Below are 23,952 nucleotides of genomic sequence, written 5' to 3'. Positions count from 1 at the left end.
GGTCTTAGACGAACATTTCGAGGTGTTACAAAAAGAATGACGAAATTAGTGTACCCCCATCCTATGGTGGAGGGTATAATAAATCTGCTGCCGTCCGTGTAATGGAAAGTAGACACTTCTGGCGGTGGCCGGCGGTGCCTGTGATTCTTTGTTTTCTTCTGTATTGCCAATTTGACTTTTTTTGTTTTAAAATTTCAACCTGGCTGTATTTGGGTTTGCCTTCATTTTTTCTAACATCAAGAATAATTGACTTGTGGGGATTTGAATCATGGGGAAGCCTACAAACACCAACAAATTTCTAATAAACAATCAAATCAACACTTGGAACACAAAAAAAAAGTAATTTATCTGCTTATTTACTAATAATTACCGAAAAATACCATTTTTAGCAACTGGACTAAGGTTGTCATCCATAATCGACCCATAAATTCATCAAAGTACCAGCTACCACACAAATCAATCGCCATCTACGTTTCAGGCTTGGCTGGACGACATGCCGATTTTTCCAAAAAGCGTGGCATGGTTCACCATAGATTAGGTTGCCTTGATCTGGGTGACACGGCTTGATCTGTTTAGGAATATTATGTGTAGCGATGCAGGCCTGCAGGAAGTAAAATAGAGGAAAGGTCGGGGTTAAACCTTGCCGAAGATATCTGTGATACGACTTCAAATTGCAAATTTTGCCCATGAACATTCCACTAAGGAACAGGGGCAAACTCCTCATATATCAATGAATGCAGCCCGATTCAAGTTTAAGCTCAATGATAAGGGGCCTCCTTTTTATAGCCGAGTCCGAACGGCGTGACGCAGTGCGACGCCTCTTTGGAGAGAAGTTTTACATGGCATAGTACCTCACAAATGTTGCCAGCATTAGGAGGGGAAAACCACCGCTGAAAATTTTTTCTGTTGGTCTCGCTAGGATTCGAACCCAGGCGTTCAGCGTCATAGGCGGACATGCTAACCTCTGCGCTACGGTGCTAACCTCTGCGACTTCGTATCCCTAAATTCATCCAAATACCGAGAACCTTACTAATCAATGGCCATCTAATGTTTCAGGCTTGACTGGTGACTGATGCTAGTGGTTTCTCCAAAAAGCGTGGCCTAGCTCACCATATATTAGTTAGCCTTGATCTGGTTGACACGGTTTGATCTGGTTAGGAATATTATGTGTATTACGTGCAAAGCAGCCGTCTTCTATTCAATTTACGTCTCCCTTCTCAGTCCCGTCTCAAACTTTTTCCTCTCCGTAAATCTGCCACTTCAACAACACTGCGCCTCAGTGTACAACACACTGCTGCATCGACCAGTGCGGGGATTGTGGTTTCAATTCTCATCTGAGGGTTGACCAATCGCTACTGTAGTATAACAATGAACTAAAATATTCTGAGTCTGTCTAGAAAATTGACTGCCATTGTAACTAACCTAAATTTTTGTTGTTGTGCATCATCAGTGTCGCTTCGACCACGTTTGGTATACACACGCTTTGTACCATTTGCTGGCGTAGCGTAGAATAGTTTAAAAACACTATTTACTTCAACAAAGGATCCGCTTGGTTTCTAAATTTTTTTTTTATACCCACCACCGTAGGATAGGAAGGGGGTATATCCATTTAGTCATTTCGTTTGCAACACATCGAAATATCAATTTCCGACCCTACAAAGTATATATATATATATATCGGATCGTCGTAAAATATTAAGGCGATTTAACGATGTCCGTGTGTCTGTCCGTCCGTCTGTTGTAATCACTACAGCCTTCAAAAGTTGAAATTTGGCACATATACGTCTTTTAAGTGCACACTGGTTAAGTTCTTGAACGGGCCAAATCGGACCATATTTGCATATAGCTGCCATATATACCGAACTGCCGATAAAAGTTCGGAAGCCCATAAAAGCTTTTTTTTATTATTCCCGATTTCCCTGAAATTTGAAACAGTGGGTTAATTTAAGCCTCCCGACATCTGACCCAAATATGGTTCAGATCGGACTATATTTAGATATAGCTGCCATATAAACCGATCTCCCGGATAAAGGGTCTGAAACCCATAGAAGCTTATTTATTAACCGATTTCGCTGGAATTGGAAACGGCGAGTAGTTTTAGGCCTCCCAACATAGGACCCAAATATGGTTCAGATCGGACTATATTTAGATATAGCCGTCATATAGACCGACCTGCTGAATAAGGGTCTGAAGCCCATAAAGGCTTTATTTTTTATTCGATTTTGCTGAAATTTGATACGGTAAGTAGTTTTAGGCCTCCCAACATAGGACCCAAATATGGTTCGGATCGGACTATATTTAGATATAGCTGCCATATAGACCGATCTGCTGAATAAGGGTCTGAAGCCCATAAAAGCCTAATATTTTTATCCGATTTCGCTGAAATTTTAAACAATGAGTACTTTTAGGCCGCCCGATATACAATCCTAATATGGTTGAGGTCGGACTATATTTAGATATAGCTGCCATATAGACCGATCTGCCGATAAAGGGTCTGAAGGCCATAAAAGCTTTATTTTTTATCCGATTTTGTTGAAATTTGAAACTGTGGGTAGTTTTGGGTCTGTGGACATCCGTCGCAAATATGGTTCGAATCGGACCATATTTAAATATAGCTGTCATATAAACCGATCTGCCGATAAAAGGTCTGAAGGCCATAAAAGCTTTATTTTTTGTCCGATTTTGTTGAAATTTGAAACTGTGGGTAGTTTTAGGTCTGACACTCGACCCGAATATGGTTCGGATCGGACTATATTTAGATATAGCTGTCATTTAGACCGATATGCCGATTAAGGGTCTGAAGCTCATAAAAGCTTTATTTATTAGCCGATTTGGTTAAAATTTGAAATACAAAATTCAACAGTGACTTAATGTCCGTGCCGAATTTGCGAGCATAAGTTATTCAATTTTCATCGGATTGCGACCTAAGGGGGTTTACATATATACCCTAGGTGGTGGGTTTCCAAAGTTCGGTCCGGCCGAACTTGATGCCTTTTTACTTGTTTTTCCTTTAATGTTTATTTAAAATAATTTTTCGATAAAAAATCAAAAATCCTCCAACCCTTTGGCCAAATGTTGGCATTTTCATGTGTGTACTTCCCACTGTTAAAGTTTTTCCATATACGTCGTCTCGTTTGACGTCCAAAAAAGTTTATTTATAACACAACAAAAAGTTCTCTTTTTTCCTTTCTTGCTGCCTAAATGTGCGTAGCCACATTTGTTCAATAATACGATTAATCAATAATTAATTTAGTAATTGAAATGATGATTTTCGATTTCAAGTAAAATCTGTTGTAGCCACTTTAGGGACAATTGAATTATTTCGGCTTATATTAATAAAAATGCAAATTTATTGTCGGTCTTCGTCATAATGCATACACAGTACGTCGCAGAGATGAGAGTAGTTCAAGTATGGACAAAATACATTTTGGAAGCCGCCTGTCTGGCAACGAGGAAGATGGTCAAGAAATCTTATGTGATTATGGTATAAGGCTATGAACATTTTAGCATTGTATTTGTACGTATGTTTCTTTTTGTTTGTGCTCCTATGGCTTTAGTTGTTGCTATCATTGCTGACGTGCTATGTCAACGTTGGTGTGTTCGTTGTTCCTATGATCATTTTCGAATGGTCGCTCAGCAGAATTATATTTGCGATGCCTGCCGCATGCCGCCCATACAAACTTTTGATACATATAGAACATTGTCTGTTTGTGTGCACTAAGGCATGAGATGTAGCGGTGGTACCTCTTCCTGATCTTATTTTATATAGATATGTGAACATATGTATTTAAATCTACATAATATTTGATTTTTTGTGTGTTTTCTTTTCTTGTCTTGTCTCAAAAAACAAAATTGAGGAAGAAGACATTCTCTCTGCGTCGAACGACATGTCGTTCATGTCGTCACAATTTTTACACATGTGAAAAAAAACAAAAGTGAGGAAAAGTGCGTATGAGAAATGCTTTTCATCTGTATTTTCCTTTATTATTGTTGCAAACAATGTGCAAAGTGTTTTTCTAATGTCGCCTTCTTTTTTCATAAATCAAGTTCCGTCTTTTGAAATACTGTGGGTCTTGTCTTCCACGTGTATTGGTACGAATTATTGTTTGGATTAAGAATTTGATAATAAATAAGCTTTTTTATATATACTTATATAATAAATTTTCCTAAAGCAATGCTATATAGTAGTCTTGGGGGGTTTCGATTGAATGAATGAATAGAATTAAATTTGAAAAAATTTTAAACGACGAGTTTCAAAAAAATTTTTTTTTAACAAGTAAAAAGGCGTTAAGTTGGGCCGGGCCGAACTTTGGATACCCAACACCTCGGGTATATATGTTAACCAACTTTTGTCAAAATCCGGTGAAGAATGCATACCTTATGACCCATAGCAGCTATTGGGTTGGACAAAAAGTAATTGCGGATTTTTTAAAAGAAAGTAAATGCAGTTTTAATAAAACTTAGAATGAACTTTAATCAAATATACTTTTTTTACGCTTTTTTTTCTAAAGAAAGCTAAAAGTAATAGTTGATAACTGACAGAAGAAAGAATGCAATTACAGAGTCACAAGCTGTGAAAAAAACGCCGACTATATGAAAAATCCGCAATTACTTTTTGGGCAACCCAATATATTGAAATATGTTTCGATTTGAACCAAATACTAATAAGTAAAAGTCATTGTTGAATTGTGTATAACAAAATATTGGTCTTTTAAGTAGCTATATCTAAAAATAAACCGATCTGAACCCTATACTACACGGATGTCGAAAAGCCTAACATAAGTCACTGCGTCAAATTTCAGTGAATTCGGATTATAAATGCGCCTTTTATGGCCCCAAAACTTTAAATCGAGATATCGGTCTATATGGCAGCTATATCCAAATCTGGACCGATTTGGGCCAAATTGCAGACAAATTAAATCGAGATATCGGTCTATATGGCAGCTATATACAAATCTGGACCGATTTGGGCCAAATTGCAGAACAATTTTGAAGAGCCTAACAAAACTTACTGTCCCAAATTTCGCCGACATCGGACAATAAATGCGCCTTTTATGGCCCCAAAGTCTTACATCAAGAGATTGGTCTATATGGCAGTTATATCCAAATCTGGACTGATCTAGGCCAAATTGAAGAACGATGTCGAAAAGCTTAACACAACTTACTGTCTCAAAATTTCGGCGACGTCGGACAATAAATGCGCCTTTTATAGGCCTTAGACCCTAAATCAAGAGATCGGTCTATATAGCAGCTATATTCAAATCTAGACCGATCTAGACCAAATAGAAGACGGATGTCGACATTGGACAATAAATGCGCCTTTTATGGGTCCAAAACCTTTCACCGAGATATCGGTCTATATGACAGCTATAACTAAATCTAGACCGATTTGTGCCATATTGCAGAAGTATGTTGAGGGGCTTTACCTTACTCACTGTCCCAAATTTCGGCGACATCGGACAATAAATGCGTCTTTTATGGGCCCAAAATTTTAAATCGAGAGATCGGTCTATATGGCAGCTATATCCAAATCTGGACCGATCTAGGCCAAAATGAAGAGCGATATCGAAAAACAACTTACTGTTTCAAAATTTCGGCGACATCGGACAATAAATGCGCCTTTTAAGGGCCCAAGACCCTATATCAAGAGATCGGTCTATATGGCAGCTGTATCCAAATCTGGATCGATCTGGGCCAAATTCAAGAAGGATGTCGAGTGGCTTAGTACAACTCATTGTCCCCAAATTCCAGCAAAATCGGATAATAAATGTGGCTTTTATTCGCCTAAGACCCTAATTTGGCGGATCGGTCTATATGGGAGCTATATCAAGATAAAGTCCGATATACCCCATCTTCGAACTAAACCTGTTTATGGACAAAAAAAGAATATGTGCAAAGTTTCAGCTCAATATCTCTATTTTTAAAGACTGTAGCGTGATTTCAACAGACAGACGGACGGACATGGCTTGATCGTCTTAGATTTTTACGCTTATCAAGAATGATTGTCCGCAACTCAAGCCTGGGAAGTCTCGAGGATAGACTCGTACACATTAATTTCCCTAACTTCATAAAAGTCAAGAAGCAAGAGGCACTACTCCTTCGGAGCATCGTTGAAAATTAACATGGACTTCATAAATTGCATAGATTTTAACGCCATTACTGCATATATAAGCCGTCGTCTCTACAATGTCATGGGCGGTCTTTGTGGCTCTGGACCTATCGTCAGTTTTCCTAATGGAAGGCCATGTTACGCCTTTTGGGTCTCCCAACCAGACCTGAAACGTTGGATTGCGAATTATTTGTTCGGTCGCCAGACCCAATGGAATTTAGGGATAAGAAGTTGAAACTCCATAGAGTGAAACTTAGAGTAGTCCAAGGTGGTGTGATATCTCTGGCTCTGTTTAAAATATCCCCATCCTCAAGAACGCTGCCTCCTGAAGGTATTGATATCGTATTTTTTTTTTTGGGACGATTGTGCGATAATGACTGTAGGCCCTCGCTTTGATGACATCTGTGATAGGATAAATGTCTAACTTACCGATCTTACGGATATTTAGAGATATCCGCCACCAAATCCTCATCCACATTATTCACTACATGGACAACGAAAGTATGTCGGCGGTTGGATAGGAGGGCTGATGGATTGTGACCACCAACTACTCGTTGTTGTTATATCCACATTTTTTTATGAAGTAGTTGAAGTTGAGCAAGATTGTTTCGGTCCATAAAACCGATCTCTGCGGGAAGGGCGCCAAAAATTTGCCTTATCATATTAAGTATCATAGGCACTCAGTTGATGACAAGAAGCTTGATATTAGATAAGGTTAGATTTTTTTTCTGATGGTCTTACCAGGATTCGAACCCAGGCGTTCAGTGTCATAAACGGACATGCTAACCTCTGCGCTACGGTGGCGTCCAAGCTCTCATATATATACATCGCCCAATTTTCTCTCCTAGAGCCACTGCAAATGCATTTTTTTTGACCAATCTTGCCAAACGCCCATGTCAATCAACATTGCTCTAGAATTGGATATAGCTCCCACATGGTAGTTATATGGTAGGTGTAGGGTATTATACACTGCCGACTTTTGCCCTTCCTTACTGTTTTTTTTTTTGTAGTAGCCACATAATTGCATGTGGAGGTAGCGAACACGGGGGTCGTTCGTTCGGATCGCAGCGGAAAGTGTTGCCCATCATATCGAGCATTTTAGGCACTCAGTATTTAATGTTGTTGTTGTTGTAGCACTGTCTTGTACACTGAGGCGGCAGCTCTTGCCGATGAAGGAATCCATCGGGTCAATCCGGTACGTACAACCGGTTGCCATGAGATTGACTCAGTATTTAATCATGAACCGTTTTCGCCCGGCCTCTCACTGAAACTCTCCACTTGATACCACTTATTTTCCGCGACTGCAGTTACATTTACCCTTCCGTATGTACCATTACTCTACTCGTTACCTGTATTCACGCCCTTTAGCTCTCAGCTGAGTATCTTCCGATAAGGATGAACAAAACATAAATCGGAGCTCAAAGTTCTAGCCTAGGTGATTCTTATAGTTTTTCTGTGTGTGTCCCTTTTGTAAATTGAGACCATATGTGGCCTGTTAATCTGTCAATCCAATTCGACTTACTTCCGCACCGATATGGAAAGGTATTTAAGATTAGAAAACGTATCTGATATCCAATTGTCGGACCAAGTGTTTGGGGGACCACCCTAACCTCTAAAATATTGGGTTGCCCAAAAAGTAATTGCGGATTTTTTAAAAGAAAGTAAAAGCATTTTTAATAAGACTTAGAATGAACTTTAATCAAATATACTTTTTTTACACTTTTTTTCTAAAGCAAGCTAAAAGTAACAGCTGATAACTGACAGAAGAAAGAATGCAATTACAGAGTCACAAGCTGTGAAAAAATTTATCAACGCCGACTAGATGAAAAATCCGCATTTACTTTTTGGGCAACCCAATAACATCCCTAAATCGGACATATTTACCGACTATGAAAATATGGGATTCAAATGAAAGGTATTTGCGAATAAAAAACGAATCTGATATCCAAATTTGGGACAAAGTTTCTGGGGGTCCAGAAACTTTCCCAAAACAATCCCCAAACAGGACTTATTTACTGAATAAAAGGTATTTGAGTGTGGAGCACGAATCTGATATCCAGATGTGGGACCAAGTGTTTGAGGGCCCGCCCATCCCCTCAAAGAAGACAAATTTACGACCAAAGCAATATGGGGCTCAAATATTCGACTTACCTCCGTCCCTCCTGGACGCACCAAGCAAACGAATTAAGCATAAAGACACAAAAATACTGCAAATGTAATTCGTTCATGGACATTCCATTAAGGAACAGGGGTAAACTTTTGATACCTCAGTGATTGCTGTTCCATTCAATTTTAAGCCCATAGGCGAGTCAGAACGGCGTGCTGCAGTTCGACACTCTCTGGGAAGAAGATGTTACTATGCCATTAGTACAAATCTAATGGAGGCCACCGTAGCGCAGAGGTTAGCATGTCGGCCTATGACGCTGAACGCCTGGTTTCGAATCCAGGCGAGACCATCAGAAAAAATTTTCAGCGGTGGTTTTCCCCTCCTAATGCTGGCAACATTTGTGAGGTACTATGCCATGTAAAACTTCTCTCCAAAGAGGTGTCGCACTGCGGCACGCCGTTCGGACTCGGTTATAAAAAGGAGGCCCCTTATCATTGAGCTTAAATTTGAATCGGACTGCACTCATTGATATGTGAGAAGTTTGCCCCTGTTCCTTAGTGGAATGTTCATGGGCAAAATTTGCAATTTGCAATGCTGGCAACATTTGTGAGGTGCTATGCCATGTAAAACTTCTCTCCAAAGAGGTGTCGCACTGCGGCAAGCCGTTTGGACTCGGCTATAAAAAGGAGGCCCCTAATCATTGAGCTTAAACTCGAATCGGACTGCACTCATTGATATGTGAAAAGTTTGCCCCTGTTCCTTAATGGAATGCTCATAGGCAAAATTTGCACATTAGTACAAATGTCGCGAGCGTTACGAGAGTTTAACCACCGCTGAAAATTTTTTCGGATGTTCTCGCTGTTTCAACAAAAACTAAGTGTGCTCTTATAGGGTTTAGAAGAATGGGTACTTGTGACCCATACAGTGATCGAAAGGTTATTTCGTATATTGTACTTCTTTTTATCTCAATACCAACGAGGTTGCTTGCTTGTCTCCTTATTCAGTAGTTCAGATTTCATCATCAATTTCATTTTATTCAGTATTTAAGTTTATTTTTTTTTTTGTTAATTATGCGTTTTATTTCTATATGTGCCGTTTTGAAGGCACTGTGCTGTTAATTTTTGCTGCATTCGCCTTTTTCGGTTTGTTGTGAGGCACACCATATTTTCATCTCTTGCCAAAAAAAAATTAATTTTATTTGCATTTTATTTTTTGTTTGCTCTTCTGGGCCATTGAACTTTTTTAATACAGAAATTTTACAAGTTTTTTTTGGGGGGGAGGTATTAAATTTTATATATTTAGTTGTGGCGTGGTTGTGGCGTATGGTAGTACGGTGCGGTGCTGTGTGGTGTAGTGTTTTGGAGTACGTGCGTGTGAATCGTTTGCTGCTCATTGTCGTTTTTACAGTTTCTCCTCGTTTACTTGCGTTTTACCTTCATCATTGCTGCATATCGTTTTTAATATCGATATAACCACGTACATATGAATGGACTCGAAACACTAGAATGGCATCATCATTGTACACTACCTTCAGAATGTAACAAGATAAAGCTGGGGTGATTTGTGGAAACGCCACTGGGTATCAGAAAATCCATAGTATTAACTGTTATAATGTTGCCACAAATAAGGATCAAGTGCTTCATGACAATATTACATTTTGCGCCAACCCATGTGGGAGAAATTTTATATGAAACGTTTTAAGCTCCGCTATGAATTGCCAGTTGCAAGACGACTTTTCTGCATATCTCCAGAAACATGACCCATTTCAATGTTTCGCATGAATTCATCTGTTCAAAGGGTGTGATGTGTAGCTATCGTTGTGTTGTGTTGAGTGTTGCTACAACAATTTGGCAAAAAATTAGATTTGCTGAACTGCGGCGGCATATCGACATCGTCTTTGTGAGGGCTAAACTAAATCAGTAATGGTGGCAGGGTTGGTAGCCCACACCACCAGCTCTACATTATAACGTTAAAATGAAAATCCTTAAGAAACCATTTTTCATATCATGAAAGCTCTTGGCTCTTCAAATATTAGAAATAAAGCAGCAGACTTTTGTTGAAGAAGGATGAACGGAAGATTAGTCAAGAAAGCGTTGATGCATTTTAATTTCTTTTCTTTTCGCAACATTAACTACAGTTGTCTAATATTTAAAAGTTTTAAATTTCATCTCCTTTTTTTATTTGCAGGAATTACAAGATTTGGGCAGAGATCCACCGGCACAATGTTCTGCTGGTCCAGTTGGCGATGATTGTAAGTAAAACTGAAATATAATGATTTTTTTATACCCTCCACCATAAGATGGGAGTATACTAATTTCCTCATTCTGTTTGTAACACCTCGAAATATGCGTCTAAGAACCCATAAAGTATATATATTCTTGATCGTCATGACATTTTAAGTCGAACTAGCCATGTCCGTCCGTCCGTCTGTGTGTCGAAAGCACGCTAACTCTCGAAGGAGTAAAGCTAGCCGCTTGAAATTTTGCACAAATACTTTTTATTAGAGTAAGTCGTTTGAGATTGTAAATGGACTATATCGGTCCACATTTAGATAGCTGCCATATAAACCTTCTTGAGCCTCTAGAAGGTGCAATTCTCGTCCGATGTGACTGAAATTTTGCACGTGGGGTTTTGGTATCACTTTAAACAACTGCGCTAAGTATGGTTCAAATCGGTCCATGTTTTGATATAGCCTCCATATAAACCGATCTGGGTTCTTGACTTCTTGAGCCTCTAGAGGGCGGAATTCTCGTCCGATTTGACTAAAATTTTGCATGAGGGGTTATGGTATCATTCCAACAATTGTGTTAAGTATGATTCGGTTGATCGGTGAATGGGTTCATAATCTGGTATAGCTGCCATATCAACCGATCTTGGTTCTTGACTTCTTGAGCCTCTAGAGGGCGCAATTCTCATCAGATTTGACTGAAATTTTGCGCGTGTGGTTTTGGTATCACTTCCAACAACTGCGCTTAGTATTGTTCAAATCGGTTCATGTTTTGATATAGCCTCCATATAAACCGATCTTGGGTCTTGAGTTTTTGAGCCTCTAGAGGGCGCTATTCTCGTGCGATTTGACTGGAATTTTGCACGTGGTGTTTTGGTATCATTCCAACAATTGTGTTAAGTATGATTCGGTTGATCGGTTAATCGGTTAATAATCTGGTATAGCTGCCATATAAACCGATCTTGGGTCTTGACTTCTTGAGCCTCTAGAGGACGCAATTCTCGTCCGATTTGACCGAAATTTTGCATGAGGTGTTTTGGTATCATTTCCAACAACTGCGCTTAGTATGGTTCAAATCGGTAAATGTTTTGATATAGCCTCGATATAAATCGATCTTGGGCCTTGACTTCTTAAACCTCTAGAGGGCGCAATTCTCATCCGATATGACTAAAATTTTGCACGTGGTGTTTTGGTTTCATTCCAACAACTGTGTTAAGTATGATTCGGTTGATCGGTTCATAATCTGGTATAGCTGCCATATAAACTGATCTTGGGTATTGACTTCTTGAGCCTCTAGAGGGCGCAATTCTTATCCGATTTGGCTGCAATTTTTTATAACGGCTTCTCTCATGACCTTCAACATACGTGGTCATTTCATTTCCCCTTACTCCGTTATGGCCCGGCACCCAAATGATGCGGATTTTGCCATCCTCAGAGAAGGCGTTAATATCCTTCTTACACTGCAAGACTGTTCGTGACTTTACCGAAAAAAATTTTCAGTGGTGGTTATCCAAGCTAATGGTTGTTGTTGTAGCCGTGTGTTGTACATTGAGGCTGCAGCCCTTGGCGATAAAAGTCTCCATGGGGTCAATCCGGTACGCACAACCGGCTGCCATGGGATTACCTAATGGTAGCATTAGCTGGCAACTTTTGCCATGTAAAAATTTCTCCCCAAAGTTCATTTCGGCTATAAAAATAAGGCCCCTTATCATTCATCTTAAACTTGAATCGGATATCACCCATTGATGTGTGAGAAGTTTGCCCCTGTTCCTTTTTACCATCCTATCACTTGACATAAAATGATTGAGACCACGCTTCATATGTGCAGTGATGGCGTGTAAATCAGTCGGGGTACTACCTAATCCATGGAAACCTTGTAGGAGCTCAGCAAATGGAAATTGTCCAAGTGTGTTCGGGAGATGAAGATCTTCCAGCATCTTGAGTAGGTGAGAAAAGGGAGATCGGTCGTTACAATTGTTGTTGTTGTTGTAGTAGCAGTGTGTGGTACACTGAGGCGGCAGCCCTTGCCGATGTGAAGGAATTCATCGGGTCAATCCGGTACGTACAACCGGCTGCCATGGGATTGGTTACAATTGTTCTTTGATCGTGTGCTTTGCAGGCTATAGTAGCGGTGTCACTGACCATTTTCTAGATATTGGGAACTATGAGAGCGCTCATAGACAGGTTAAGGACCTGTGTCATCGACTCGACTTTTGCTGCATCAAATTTCTTCAGCATCAGTGTGGAGATTCTGTCTGGGCAAAGCGTACTAGACGTCTTGGTGATCCGACCATGGCAAATTGTGATGGTAGTTCATTGGATAGGAGACCCTGCCTCTTGGAATGCACAATAAATTGCTGGTTAAACAAACGAGAACATCTCTTGGGGTCAGTTACTCTTACGTCGCCAAAGGTGAATGAGGTCATGCAATTCCTTTGCCAGGGTGGCCCAACAGTTGCCAATGCAGGCGCATAAGTACCTCAAGTGCTCTAACCATAAATTCCGCTTATATCCGTTGATCGCACTACTGGTTTCCAGATTCGCTCCTATGCGACGGAAAACTAGGTCGCATTTGGGGTATTTGATCGGTTAATTAAAATCTAGCTGCGTTAATGATGCGTCGGAATTTCTTGTCAGCAATATGTCCAACTCAAGGCAGATGGGAGCTCACCGAAGCAGCGATTGATGTACTCTAAAGCCGTTCCAATCGGTTTTTTCAAAGATTATGAAATCGGCTGGTTGGTCAATGATGAGAATAATGAGGAGGTGGAGGGGACGTCATTTATTAGACAAGGTGATGCATTGGAGATGTCTGACCAGCTGCTGCAATCACCAATAAAAAGGTGGGAGCGTCTTCATACACCGTGTAAAACGTGGAGTTTTCACTCTCCTTTGCAAAAGCTTTGCCCGTCTGGTCGCTATCAAGTTGAATGTGATGCTCATTCCTAGTTCCAGTCGTTTATGGCCAGACAGTAGGCTTCTGATGTTGGGCCTATAATATCGGAGACAACTGCCAACCGGTAGTATCGAACCTGACGGCCATGCGCAGGCGAGATAGGTCAATACAGCAGGGAATGGTGTATCGAGAAAGGCAGCAAATTGTAGTCGTGACAACTAAGCAAGTAACAGGTGGCGGCCAGCTGGATCGTGTCCTGGACCGCAGCGATCATTATATTCTTCTGACTTATAAAGTTCACTATCTCCTAAACCCACTCCACTTCCAAGCCATGTCACGCATTATTGGGGTGGTGTACATCGTGAAAATCCATTGTTAAGAAATTTAACTTAGAAGGAACAAGAAGAATATTTCCCAAAAGTTCATTTATAAACCGAAGATGACGTTTTTTGTTTTTTTACAAAAAAGCCCTAAAACTAATCCATTTTTCCTTTTCGTTCATCATTGAACTACAAACTCATTTTATTAGATCGTTTCGTTCTTAAAACTAGATACAAATACTTATACTAATTACACGTTACTACACTAAGAGTTGTTATCATGCATCGTTGCTTTTATTATCGTCATCATCATCTAAGTACAAATTAATTATAACCATGGTCGTAAAGCCTAATGCCACAGTTACGAGTTGAGCAATTCCCGCTCCCTTGCGGTTCTCATTTTGATGCCATCTGGCTTTTTCACGTGGTATCACTTCGCAAACGGTGACATAGAGCAGTGTTCCGCCTGCTAGGCCTTGTATAATGGCTAAAGCCGTTGATGATAATAATGAACTTGGAATGCCTACAAGAAGCATGCCCATACCAATGCCACAAATGGCTCCAAGGGAAAATACCAAAATGCCCATAGTTTGAGCCTTTACACTTGTTGAGGTATTTGAGCGAAATTCTAGGCCCAAACAGAAGGCCATAACAAATTTATGACATGCCACAGCACCCAGAAGGAATAGGACCTTGGAGGGAGTATTTTGGACTCCAATGGCTATACCCTCTATGGCCGAGTGCAGTGATAAGGCGGCAAACAAACCCATAGTAGAGATTGATTGGGAACATGGCTCGGCATGGTTAGTGTGACATATTCTGGCATTGGCTTCTTCAATCACCTGTTCATGGCAAAGCGTATGGGAGTGGGAATGTGTATGGTTATGGTCATCAGGCGTTGAAGAATCTTGTAGTAAAGGCTCGGACTCGCCTCCGATGGATCCATAGTTACCACTGTTACCATTATGGGAATGTCGATGTTGTTGCTGATGGTGATGCTGCTGTTGCTGATGCGTATGTTGTATAACTTCTCCAAAAAAGTAGTGCACAATTTCATCAATAAAATATATGATAAAGAATCCTCCACATAATGAGATCTCGGCCCAATTGGAATTCATTTGATTGCGTACCTCGGGCAGTATGTGCACCAATGATGTAGCCATCAGTATGCCAGCTCCAAAACACAGCATCAATGAAGTTGCCAAAGGAAACCTCTGACGATTTTGTTCAGATATAACGGAAGGAAGCATACCCGAAAGAAAGCTGCCCACACCCAAAATAAGCATGGCCATGACTTTTTGTAGTATACCAGTACCGGAGTTTGCATCATTTTCCATTGCTGTAGTAGCATTCCACAGATCAAGTATGGGCCAGCTCCCATTTACTATATCCTGATTTGTATTCATTATGGAATTTAGATCTTCGATTTTAATGTAATTCTAATACTGCTCACTTCAAATGATAGTTTCGGTTTGATATATTCTCCACACGGCTCCATTTAGATGAATAACAATGTCTCATGTTCTCCTCATATCAGTTAATCTGAGTGTGCCTGGCAGAGACATTGTTTACATTGGCTGTTCTAATTTGATATAGTGATCAAACAAATGCTGGTGTGTTGTTGGCCGTCATGGTTGCCAAATGTCCACAATATGCGTGGCATTTGTTAGAAGAGTAATGAAAGATAGTCTACAGATAAGACCTTTTTTGTTGTGTGCATACATTTTGTTTGCTGTAAATGGTGGTATGTGTATGAATGTGTGAGTCAAAACGGTGTATGCAAAGGGTGTATGTATCAATGTTTAGAATTTATTGATAATCGGATATGAAATTTGCTTATTTATTGCATCTATAACCATGACCATTAAACGATTTTAAAGGCCATGGAAACCATGCTAAGATATTCAAGGTTTTCCACTGACATTTTATCTTTTTGATGATTAAGACTCGATTTATTATTTATTGCTGGATAATCTTGTAATGACTCGTATCTCTCTCTCTTTCTATTTCAGTATTTCACTGGCAGGCAACAATAATGGGACCGGTAAGAAAGAAAAACAGAAAATAAAAATGAATATATTGACAAACAATATTCGCAAGAAAATATTATGACATTCTTCAGTAATATGAAAACAAAATTCCACTAAATGAATAGAAATAAAAAATAAGTATATTGGGGTGATGGAATCCGCTATCTCTCACTTTTAGCTAAACAAGCTAGAGGGCGCTTAAGTTTATTTTCTTTTTTTTCATCTGCCCAATGAAAAAGCTATCTACTTGAAACTTAAAATAACCGAATAACTTACTATTGATGTAGGTTGGACCATAAATAGAGATGGGCGATGGGTAAATACCCAAAAGGTGTTTACCCGGTAAATTGGGTAAATACGTGGGTATTTACCCATTTATACCCAAAAGCTGGGTATTTATAATTTTGCAGATATCTTGGGTATACAAATATTTTCCAAACAATTTTTGATAATTTCGAATTCTTTATATATAAATCTGATCTTTTGATCTCATAAAATCGGATTTTAGTTGTATATAGGCGCTATATAGGCCGATCGCTAGACTTAAAGTCTTGAGGCAATAAATTGGTCAGTTTTTATCCGATTTCGATCAAATTTGGCATAGTGAGTTGTGGTAGACCCCTACCCAAAACGATTAAGAGAGGTACCAAAACGCACTGTTTCAAATTTCATCCAAATCGGATGAAAAATGCCGCTTTTATGGGCTCAATGCTCCAAATCGGCAGATCGGTCTATATGGCAGCTATATCCAAATATGGTCCGATTTGGACCACATTTGACTGGGATAGGTAGGGGTCTACCCGAGCACAATGTGCCAAATTTCATCGAATTTGGGTAACAAATTGATATTTTATGGCCTCAATACCATATATCGGGAGATCAGGCGGTCGGTCTAGGGGCAGCTATATCCAAATATAGTCCCATCTAAACCACACTACATATAAATGGGTAGGGGTCTACCAGAATTCACTGTGCCAAATTTGATCGAAATCGGATGAAAAATTACCAATTTATTGCCTCAAGACTTTAAGTGTGGAGATCGGTCTATATATAAAAACTATGAGCAGGTTAGGTTAAAGGACACACGACTGGTAACAGTAGTTGTCAGTTGTTAATCGGCCACTTGTGGCTTTGAATTGCATAATAAAAACAATAAAATAAATAAATAAGGAGCAGTTGAACCAAATTGGGCACATGACTTCGACAATGCACGGCTCATTAAATTTTTTTCGGAACGTTGCGAGATATTCAACAATACGCCGTTCAGATTTAGGGATGAAAAGAAATTTCCTTGCTGTTAAGTTATGTGCCAAAACATAACCGGTTTATGTTAGCTGTCGGAAGCTAAGAACCCTGCCACTTGAATTGGTTGCGTTGTGAGTGAGTGTTGTAAGTGAAGTGGGATTGGCTGGTTGTTGTTGCAGCACTGTGTTTTCTTTCATGAATTCGTTTCTGGGCATCTATCAAATATCCAGGTCTATTAATTCTGCAAGTTAAATGGGGTACGTCCAGAAGGATTTGGTCCTTTATCGAGTAGGATTGGTTAAGCAGTTAAACAGGTGGCGTGTGGTCGCAATCAGGATATACATCTAACAAACCGGCATCAAACTTATCTCAGTAGAAATTAAGGCTGCTGGATCTGCCAAAACTCAATTGAGCCAAAATTACTCTAGTTTGAACGGACGATCTCCAAGGACTACATTCACCCAGTAGCTGTTCATCGTTTCCGCTATCGAGCCTACGTGAGTGCTATCTAGACCCGCCTTAAACGCCGCCTGATCTAGAGGTTCTCTCTTGATCAAGTAGATCGAATCTGATGTCTGGGTGGTGGATGCCTATTCACAAGATGGTGATTGGCATGGTCTCTGCGAATTAGCCCAGAAAATACTGTTTAAAAAACACATAGTTGTGCTTTCACGCGGGTAAGATCTTAGTCTTCTGATGGAGGTGGTGTATAAGAGATATGCTGAATCCGTCCTTCGCGGTTTCTAAAAGCAGAATTATGACAGATTTTTAGCTATTGCACAGGGTATCACTCAGCTTATGAGTTCTTACCGGCGCTGCATAGTTCACCACTGACCGGGTTTTTTGATTTTTTGTTAACATCCCAAGTGCCGTCTGCAAGTGTTTAAAGAAGTTTTTGTACTTCTGCACTTGTCCCAAATTCCATTAGCATGTGTGGAAGATCTATAAATGCTGTCAAATGTGGCCCCAAGTGTTTTTGAATCGTTGTTGTTGTTAGGTTAGGTTGAGAAGAGGGTGCAGATATTAATCTGCCCCCTGCCTCTTTCGACTAACATCTAAGCCAGTAATCGGCTTGTTGGGCAATTTAAAAACAAGGAAAATTTACAGTTATGAATTCCGTGCTACTTACAAAATCCTTAATTGCTATCAATGCCACTCCCCTAAGTTGGTTGTGTCTCCACCTCAGTGCCGGTATCTGATAGACGCGAAAGCCGGGCAATGACGAAGGAAACGAAGCTCCAACGTCTCATCATCTTCCCCGCATGCCCTACACATGCTTTCACTTGCCGCACCGATTTTACATAAGTGAGCTTGTAGTCCTATGTGTTCCGTTATGATACCAATAGCTATACTGACCTTCTTAGCATCGTCTTCTCACGATCTGGATCCCCCATAAGATTTTCACCGTCCTACCGACCGTTTCGCTGTTCCACAATATTGCATGCGCATTCGTCGCCCAATCCCTTAACTCGGACTGCGTCGAGCCGAAAGGCTTCGGGTTAACCAAGTTTATTGACGACAGTCCTTTGGCGTTCTCCGCCAAATCGTCTGCCCTTTCATTTCCCCTTACTTCGTTATGGCCCGGTACCCAAGCGAAGCCGATTATGCCATCCTCAGAGAAAGCGTTAATCTTCTTACAATGCAAGACTTCGTGTCCTTACCGTCCTTATGGCAATTTTACTGTCGGTAAATATGTTCACACTCGACGTCCTCGCGTTATCACCACACCGGTTTGACCCGATGGAATCATTCATCGGTAAGGGGTGCCGCCTCAGTGTACAACACACTGCTACAACAACAACAACCACACCACTCCGCGTATTCCGTGATCGCCGGATCTCCGACTGCAGGACCGTATTATGGTCAGGCAGTCTAAAACAGATCGCAGTCCCTGGGTTCTCAATGTAAACCACCAGGCCCACTGTGTCCTCTAGCTTTGATCCATCCGTGTAACATGATATTCCAGATGGCAATACTAGGGTTCCGTCAATCAAAGACTGTGTAGATGGCAGCAGTGCCTCGCACTCGTCTTCAAGGTTCATCACAGGTATGCGATAGGAAACCTCTTCCCTTTCTTCCAGGTTTTCTATCGTCGCCTCGATTATACCGCGATGGTATGATCTGCTCCCATCCGCAATCCATTCTCCCATCGCAGTGGTTGCTTCACACTTAATCTGTATGTCAACGGATCGGATATCTAGGATAGTCTCCAGTGCCCTAGTGGGCGTGGTCCTCATCGCTCCGCCTATGCCAAGACAACATGTTCTCTGAATCTGTTGTATGGTCCTTATGTTGCACTTTTTATGTGATGGTAGCGATCCTCGCCAAGCTCCTGTAGGTGAGAAAGCTACTACCAAGCCATAGGACCGATCGCCGCGGAAACATGTTGACCATTGGTTATGTAAAGGCACCAATAACTCGCTTGTCATTTCGAGTATCATTGGCACTCAGTATTTAAGCAAGAGCCGGTATCAGCCGGCTTCTTACTGAGACTCTCCACTCGATACCTACTCAGCTTCTTATGATAAAAGATAGATTGAAGTTGAAAGTTTTAATTTGTGTGATGCTCATAGTTTTCTCGTGATGTTCGTCCATGTAGTGAACAGTGTGGTTGAAGATTAGGTGGTGGATATAGTAAAATTTTTTTGTGATAAGCGGCAATATTGGTGTGGTAGATGATCAACCTATTGACTTTAAGCCACGATCGTACAATTGTCCGCAAATGATTCGATTTCTTAACTGTCGGCGTGAAGACTCGATAGGACCATCTTCCGTATATGATACGATCTTGATGCCGTCTGGAAGGTCCATGGTAGTGGCCCTACCAAACTTTCCTTTTAGTTATATTTTCAACTACGATTTGAACTTTTTACTTTTTATCTCTTCCAGCCTGACAGCCCGTACCAAGGAGGCGTGTTTTTCTTAACAATTCACTTTCCAACAGACTATCCATTCAAACCACCCAAAGTGGCTTTTACAACGCGCATATACCATCCAAATATAAACAGTAATGGGTCTATTTGCCTCGATATATTGAGATCTCAATGGTCGCCAGCACTTACTATATCAAAAGGTAGTGTGGTTTAAATGGGTATAATGCATAATATAAGGATTACTAAATGAATGTGTTTTTTTTTTCTCATATATGTTTTGCAGTTTTATTATCAATTTGCTCTCTACTCTGTGATCCAAATCCAGATGATCCTCTTGTTCCAGAGATTGCAAGAATATATAAAACTGATCGAGAAAAATATAATGAATTGGCACGAGAATGGACTAGGAAGTATGCTATGTGATGCGTTCCAGTTTGTATAATTGAATCGTCGTCGTCGATGTCGTCGTCGTTGTTGTTGTTGTCGTCGTCGTCGTCTTCAACATCATCATCACCACCGTCGTCGCTCTCGTCGTCGACGTCGTTAATGTTGCCGACGTTGTCGTCGATGTTGTCGTCTTCTTCGTCGATGCCGTCGTCATGGTCCTCATCGCCGACTTTGTCGTCATCATCATTATTCTTATTCTTATATTTCAACTTAATTATAATATTATTGTCGTCGTCAAATGGTTACAACAACAACAAATACAACAACAACAACCACATCTACAACTATTTAAATAAATTCAATAATAATAATAATAATACCAACAGCAACTACTATAACAACAAGAACAAACGCAGCAGCAACAACAACAACAACAGCATCATCCGCAGCAGCATCAGCAACAATAACAGCAACAACAACAACAACAATATAATATTGAGAGAATAAACAAATAAACAACAACAAGTAATGTGTTTTGTAAAGAGAAAGATGATTTGAAGGATTAAACAAAAATAAAAATAAAGGAAAACAAAAACAAAAAATGAAATAAGAATTTTGCTACTACACACACACACTCACACTCAACTCAATACACCACTACAACAACAGAAACAACTTAATTAGCGACATAAAACAGATTGTGAGAATGCTCTTAAAAATGAGAATACAATTAAATAAAAAAAAGTAAAACAACAAAAATATATATAAAAAAATTAATAAAAATACCAATACTACCAAGAACAACATTACTACACAAACACACAGGTCCCCCTTCTACCCTATCCCCCAACAACTCAGCCAACACACACACACACACGAACCCCAACATAAACATACTACATATAAATAAAAGCATGATGATGTGAAAGAAAAAAAATTTAATTATTAATAATAATAATAAATATAAAATCCATTTATTCAGTTTAATTTACAAGAAAACAAAAACAAAAACAAAATAAAAAAAATCAGTAAACAAATTTTAAGAAACCAACACAACGCAGCACTTGCAAATTGATTTGAAGCCAAAAAGATTAAAATTATGTTGTATAACCCTTGACTATCTCTGCAGCCCTTGACTACTGTCTGTCTTTGTCAGCCCTGCCCGAACGCCCGCCCAACCCCCCAAAACTGTCCTTCAAGAAGCCCTTTTGTTCATTCATCTTTTCTGCCACAATGGTGAATTAAATGATAGAATTAAATTATTTTTAATTTACAGTTCACGTATAAATATAAATATATATTTAATAAAAAGACTTGGGAATTCTATTTTTCACTTTGTATAAGATCTTCTTCTTGGGAAAATATGTAGTAAATTAGATAGTACATATAATAGGTAGTAACTATGTGAATTCATACATATGTATGTATAGCCTAACATACATGTGTACACTAGCCACTAACAGCTGTCTGCTTATCTTTGGCAACATTTTTTTTTAATTCTCTTTCATTGAAAATGTGTAGGCACATTATGAAAGTTTGTATAACTTGTAGATAAAAGATTGCGTACAACAACATAAAATAACACAGTAATACCTAGATAAACGTTGCGATTGGTAAATGCAAATCGAAACAAAGAAAACCACTGAATTAAGCATTTTTACGCTTTATGTTGCTCTAGCTAATTGGTCGATTATGGATAGCAACTAACCTGCAGTTGAGTTGCTCTCTGTCAGCGAACCCGATATAAAAAATTGTATGACATATGAAACTTGGTTGTTGTGAGCAAGCTTTTTCCGGTCCACAGGACCGATCGCTGCAAGAACTGCATTTTAAGGCAGTTCACAGGCAGTCTAGTATTTTAGCATGAGCTGATGCAATTTGGCCTCTCACAGACTCTCCTCTCGATACCGCAACTGCACTTGCAGCTACTCCGTATACGTAGCATTCCATTAACTGCAACCTTGTTGACGCATCCGATAGCTCCCAGCTGAGCTTCTCGTGATGACGAAAGCAATCTCATGGCAGCCGGTTGTACGTACCGGATTGACCCGATGGAACTATTCATCGGCAAGGGCTGCCGCCTCAGTGTATAACACACTGCTACAACAACAACAGCGATAAACATCGCACAAATTTGAGCTCAGAGTTTCAACCCGTGCTGGTATGGCAACTTTGGCAATCTTTTTGACAATGTATGGCAACTTTGTCAATTGAAGCCGATACAGGTTTTGTTTGACAGTTGGCAGCGAGTAAAACGTATATAAAAGAATACATAAACGCAAAAATGGTTTGGTTTTAGGAAATTTTCAACAATATTAATATTTTTGATTGAAAACAGTATGGAACAGTTTGTTGATGCTAAATATGTTTATCATAACGTGTAAAAGTTCGCATTGTTGTTGTAGCCACGTTTCCGTATGTGGAGGTAGCGGTCCTCGTCAATCTCCAAGGTGAGCAAGCTCGTTCCGGTCTATGGAACCGATCGCTGGGGGAATTTCATGATCTTTTGTCATTTAAGGGCACCAATAACTCGAGTACCATGGCATGACTTCTCACTGGGACTCTTAATTCGTTGTTTTATGTTGAAGAAGACTTATCCTATAGGACAGCTGACAAGAAGTGTTGCCAATTGAAGTTACACCATTTTTTTTAATATGAACTGGAGGCCATCGTAGCGGATGATCGCGCAACTATAGTTGCGATAATGGATGATCGCGCAACTATAGTCGCATTGCCCGGAGCTAAAACCATGAAATAAAAAATTTAGCGTTCAGCTACTAAGTAAATTGTAAAAATATATGCGATTTAATAGAGAAATGGAAATTTCTATAACAAATTTGGGCGTTGCCAACTTAACTGAATTTGGATTGCAATCCATGCAAATGCAAATTTGTTCACGAACAAACTCCTCATATATCAATGAGTGTTGTCCGATTCAAGTTTAAGCTCAATAATATGGGGCCTCCTTTTTATAGCGGAGTCCAAACGTCGTGCCGCAGTGCGACACCTCTTTGGAGAAAAGTTTTACATGGCACAGTACCTCACAAATGTTGCCAGCATTAGGAGGAGAAAACCACCGCCGAAAAAAAATTTTCTGATGGTCTCGGCAGGATTCGAATCCAGGCGTTCAGCGCCATAGGCGGACATGCTAACCGCCTGCCTGTGTGGTGCTCACAGCTAACCAGTGCCGGGGATGTTTGCTTATCTTTGTTGCCTGTATGAATCGATCGAAAAATAAATGTTTGGTCAGCTACATAAATCCCAAGATCTGGCGAATACTTCCCTTTAAAGATTTTTGATCATTTGAAAGAGAAAGCAACAATTAATTTTCAATAGTGGATGCCACATCTTATTCTGTCTGCTTCCCATTGTCAATTCATCTTCAAATTTATTTATATTGGTGAAACTAATCAATTCTTTCTGTCACTCCCCTAGGTACGACGTATATATATACACAAGTCTAGAATAGCAATTCGGAAACCAATATTAAGTTTGGTATCTAATAGAAAATAATGTCTTGCCAATGACCTTCGATGTATTTTGAGCTAGAAAAATTGTGGCACAAATCAAATTCTATTACAAAAAGATGTATCGATTGGATTCGTATTAAAATTTCAAGATACTCGTACTTGCTGAAGTACCAATAACGCTAGCTATGGATCTCAGTGCAACTCTGTAAGCTCTAATGAGGTCCTGCATATTTTAATCGCACTGGGATAAATATTTGCTCCTTCTATCAGTGATGAAGGAAATATGTG

At 39.8% G+C, this 23,952-nt stretch overlaps 2 protein-coding genes and 1 long non-coding RNA gene across 3 annotated transcripts in view; 2 read left to right on the top strand and 1 right to left on the bottom strand.

Annotated features, from left to right (window-relative positions):
- The window catches only part of LOC106088615 (ubiquitin-conjugating enzyme E2-17 kDa), a 37,832-nt gene extending 16,312 nt beyond the window's left edge, over positions 1–21,520 (top strand). The window contains exons 2-5 of the mRNA XM_013254209.2: positions 10,404–10,467; positions 15,672–15,703; positions 19,824–20,007; positions 20,091–21,520. Of these exons, the coding sequence (XP_013109663.1) occupies positions 10,404–10,467; positions 15,672–15,703; positions 19,824–20,007; positions 20,091–20,230 (420 nt within the window). The 3' untranslated portion in view covers positions 20,231–21,520. The remainder of the gene's footprint in view (positions 1–10,403; positions 10,468–15,671; positions 15,704–19,823; positions 20,008–20,090) is intronic.
- Positions 13,824–15,667, bottom strand: LOC106088614 (zinc transporter ZIP3). The gene is made up of 2 exons (XM_013254208.2): positions 15,113–15,667; positions 13,824–15,050 (listed from the first exon to the last, which is right to left on the bottom strand). Exons 1-2 carry the CDS (start codon positions 15,155–15,157, stop codon positions 13,938–13,940), a joined length of 1,158 nt encoding a protein of 385 aa, XP_013109662.2. The 5' UTR covers positions 15,158–15,667; the 3' UTR covers positions 13,824–13,937.
- A 958-nt stretch (positions 21,521–22,478) lies between the features above and the next one.
- LOC131995371 (uncharacterized) lies at positions 22,479–23,011 on the top strand. The gene is made up of 2 exons (XR_009397429.1): positions 22,479–22,644; positions 22,713–23,011. It is a non-coding gene; the product is annotated as an uncharacterized LOC131995371 (long non-coding RNA).
- Positions 23,012–23,952: the final 941 nt, after the last annotated feature.

Source organism: Stomoxys calcitrans, chromosome 2, assembly GCF_963082655.1.
Source record: "Stomoxys calcitrans chromosome 2, idStoCalc2.1, whole genome shotgun sequence".
NCBI classification, from domain to species: domain Eukaryota; kingdom Metazoa; phylum Arthropoda; class Insecta; order Diptera; family Muscidae; genus Stomoxys; species Stomoxys calcitrans.
The sequence above is the reverse complement of the archived record's forward strand: the minus strand, read 5'-3'. Positions and strand labels throughout refer to the sequence as shown.

What these genes read in the sequence shown, in the direction of transcription:
- LOC106088614 (XM_013254208.2), bottom strand. Translation starts at nt 15,157, where the DNA reads ATGGAGCCGTGTGGAGAATATATCAAACCGAAACTATCATTTGAA. An exon ending in AACCGAAACTATCATTTGAA is followed by an intron (nt 15,051 to 15,112) that starts GTGAGCAGTATT and finishes AATACAAATCAG; the next exon opens with GATATAGTAAATGGGAGCTG.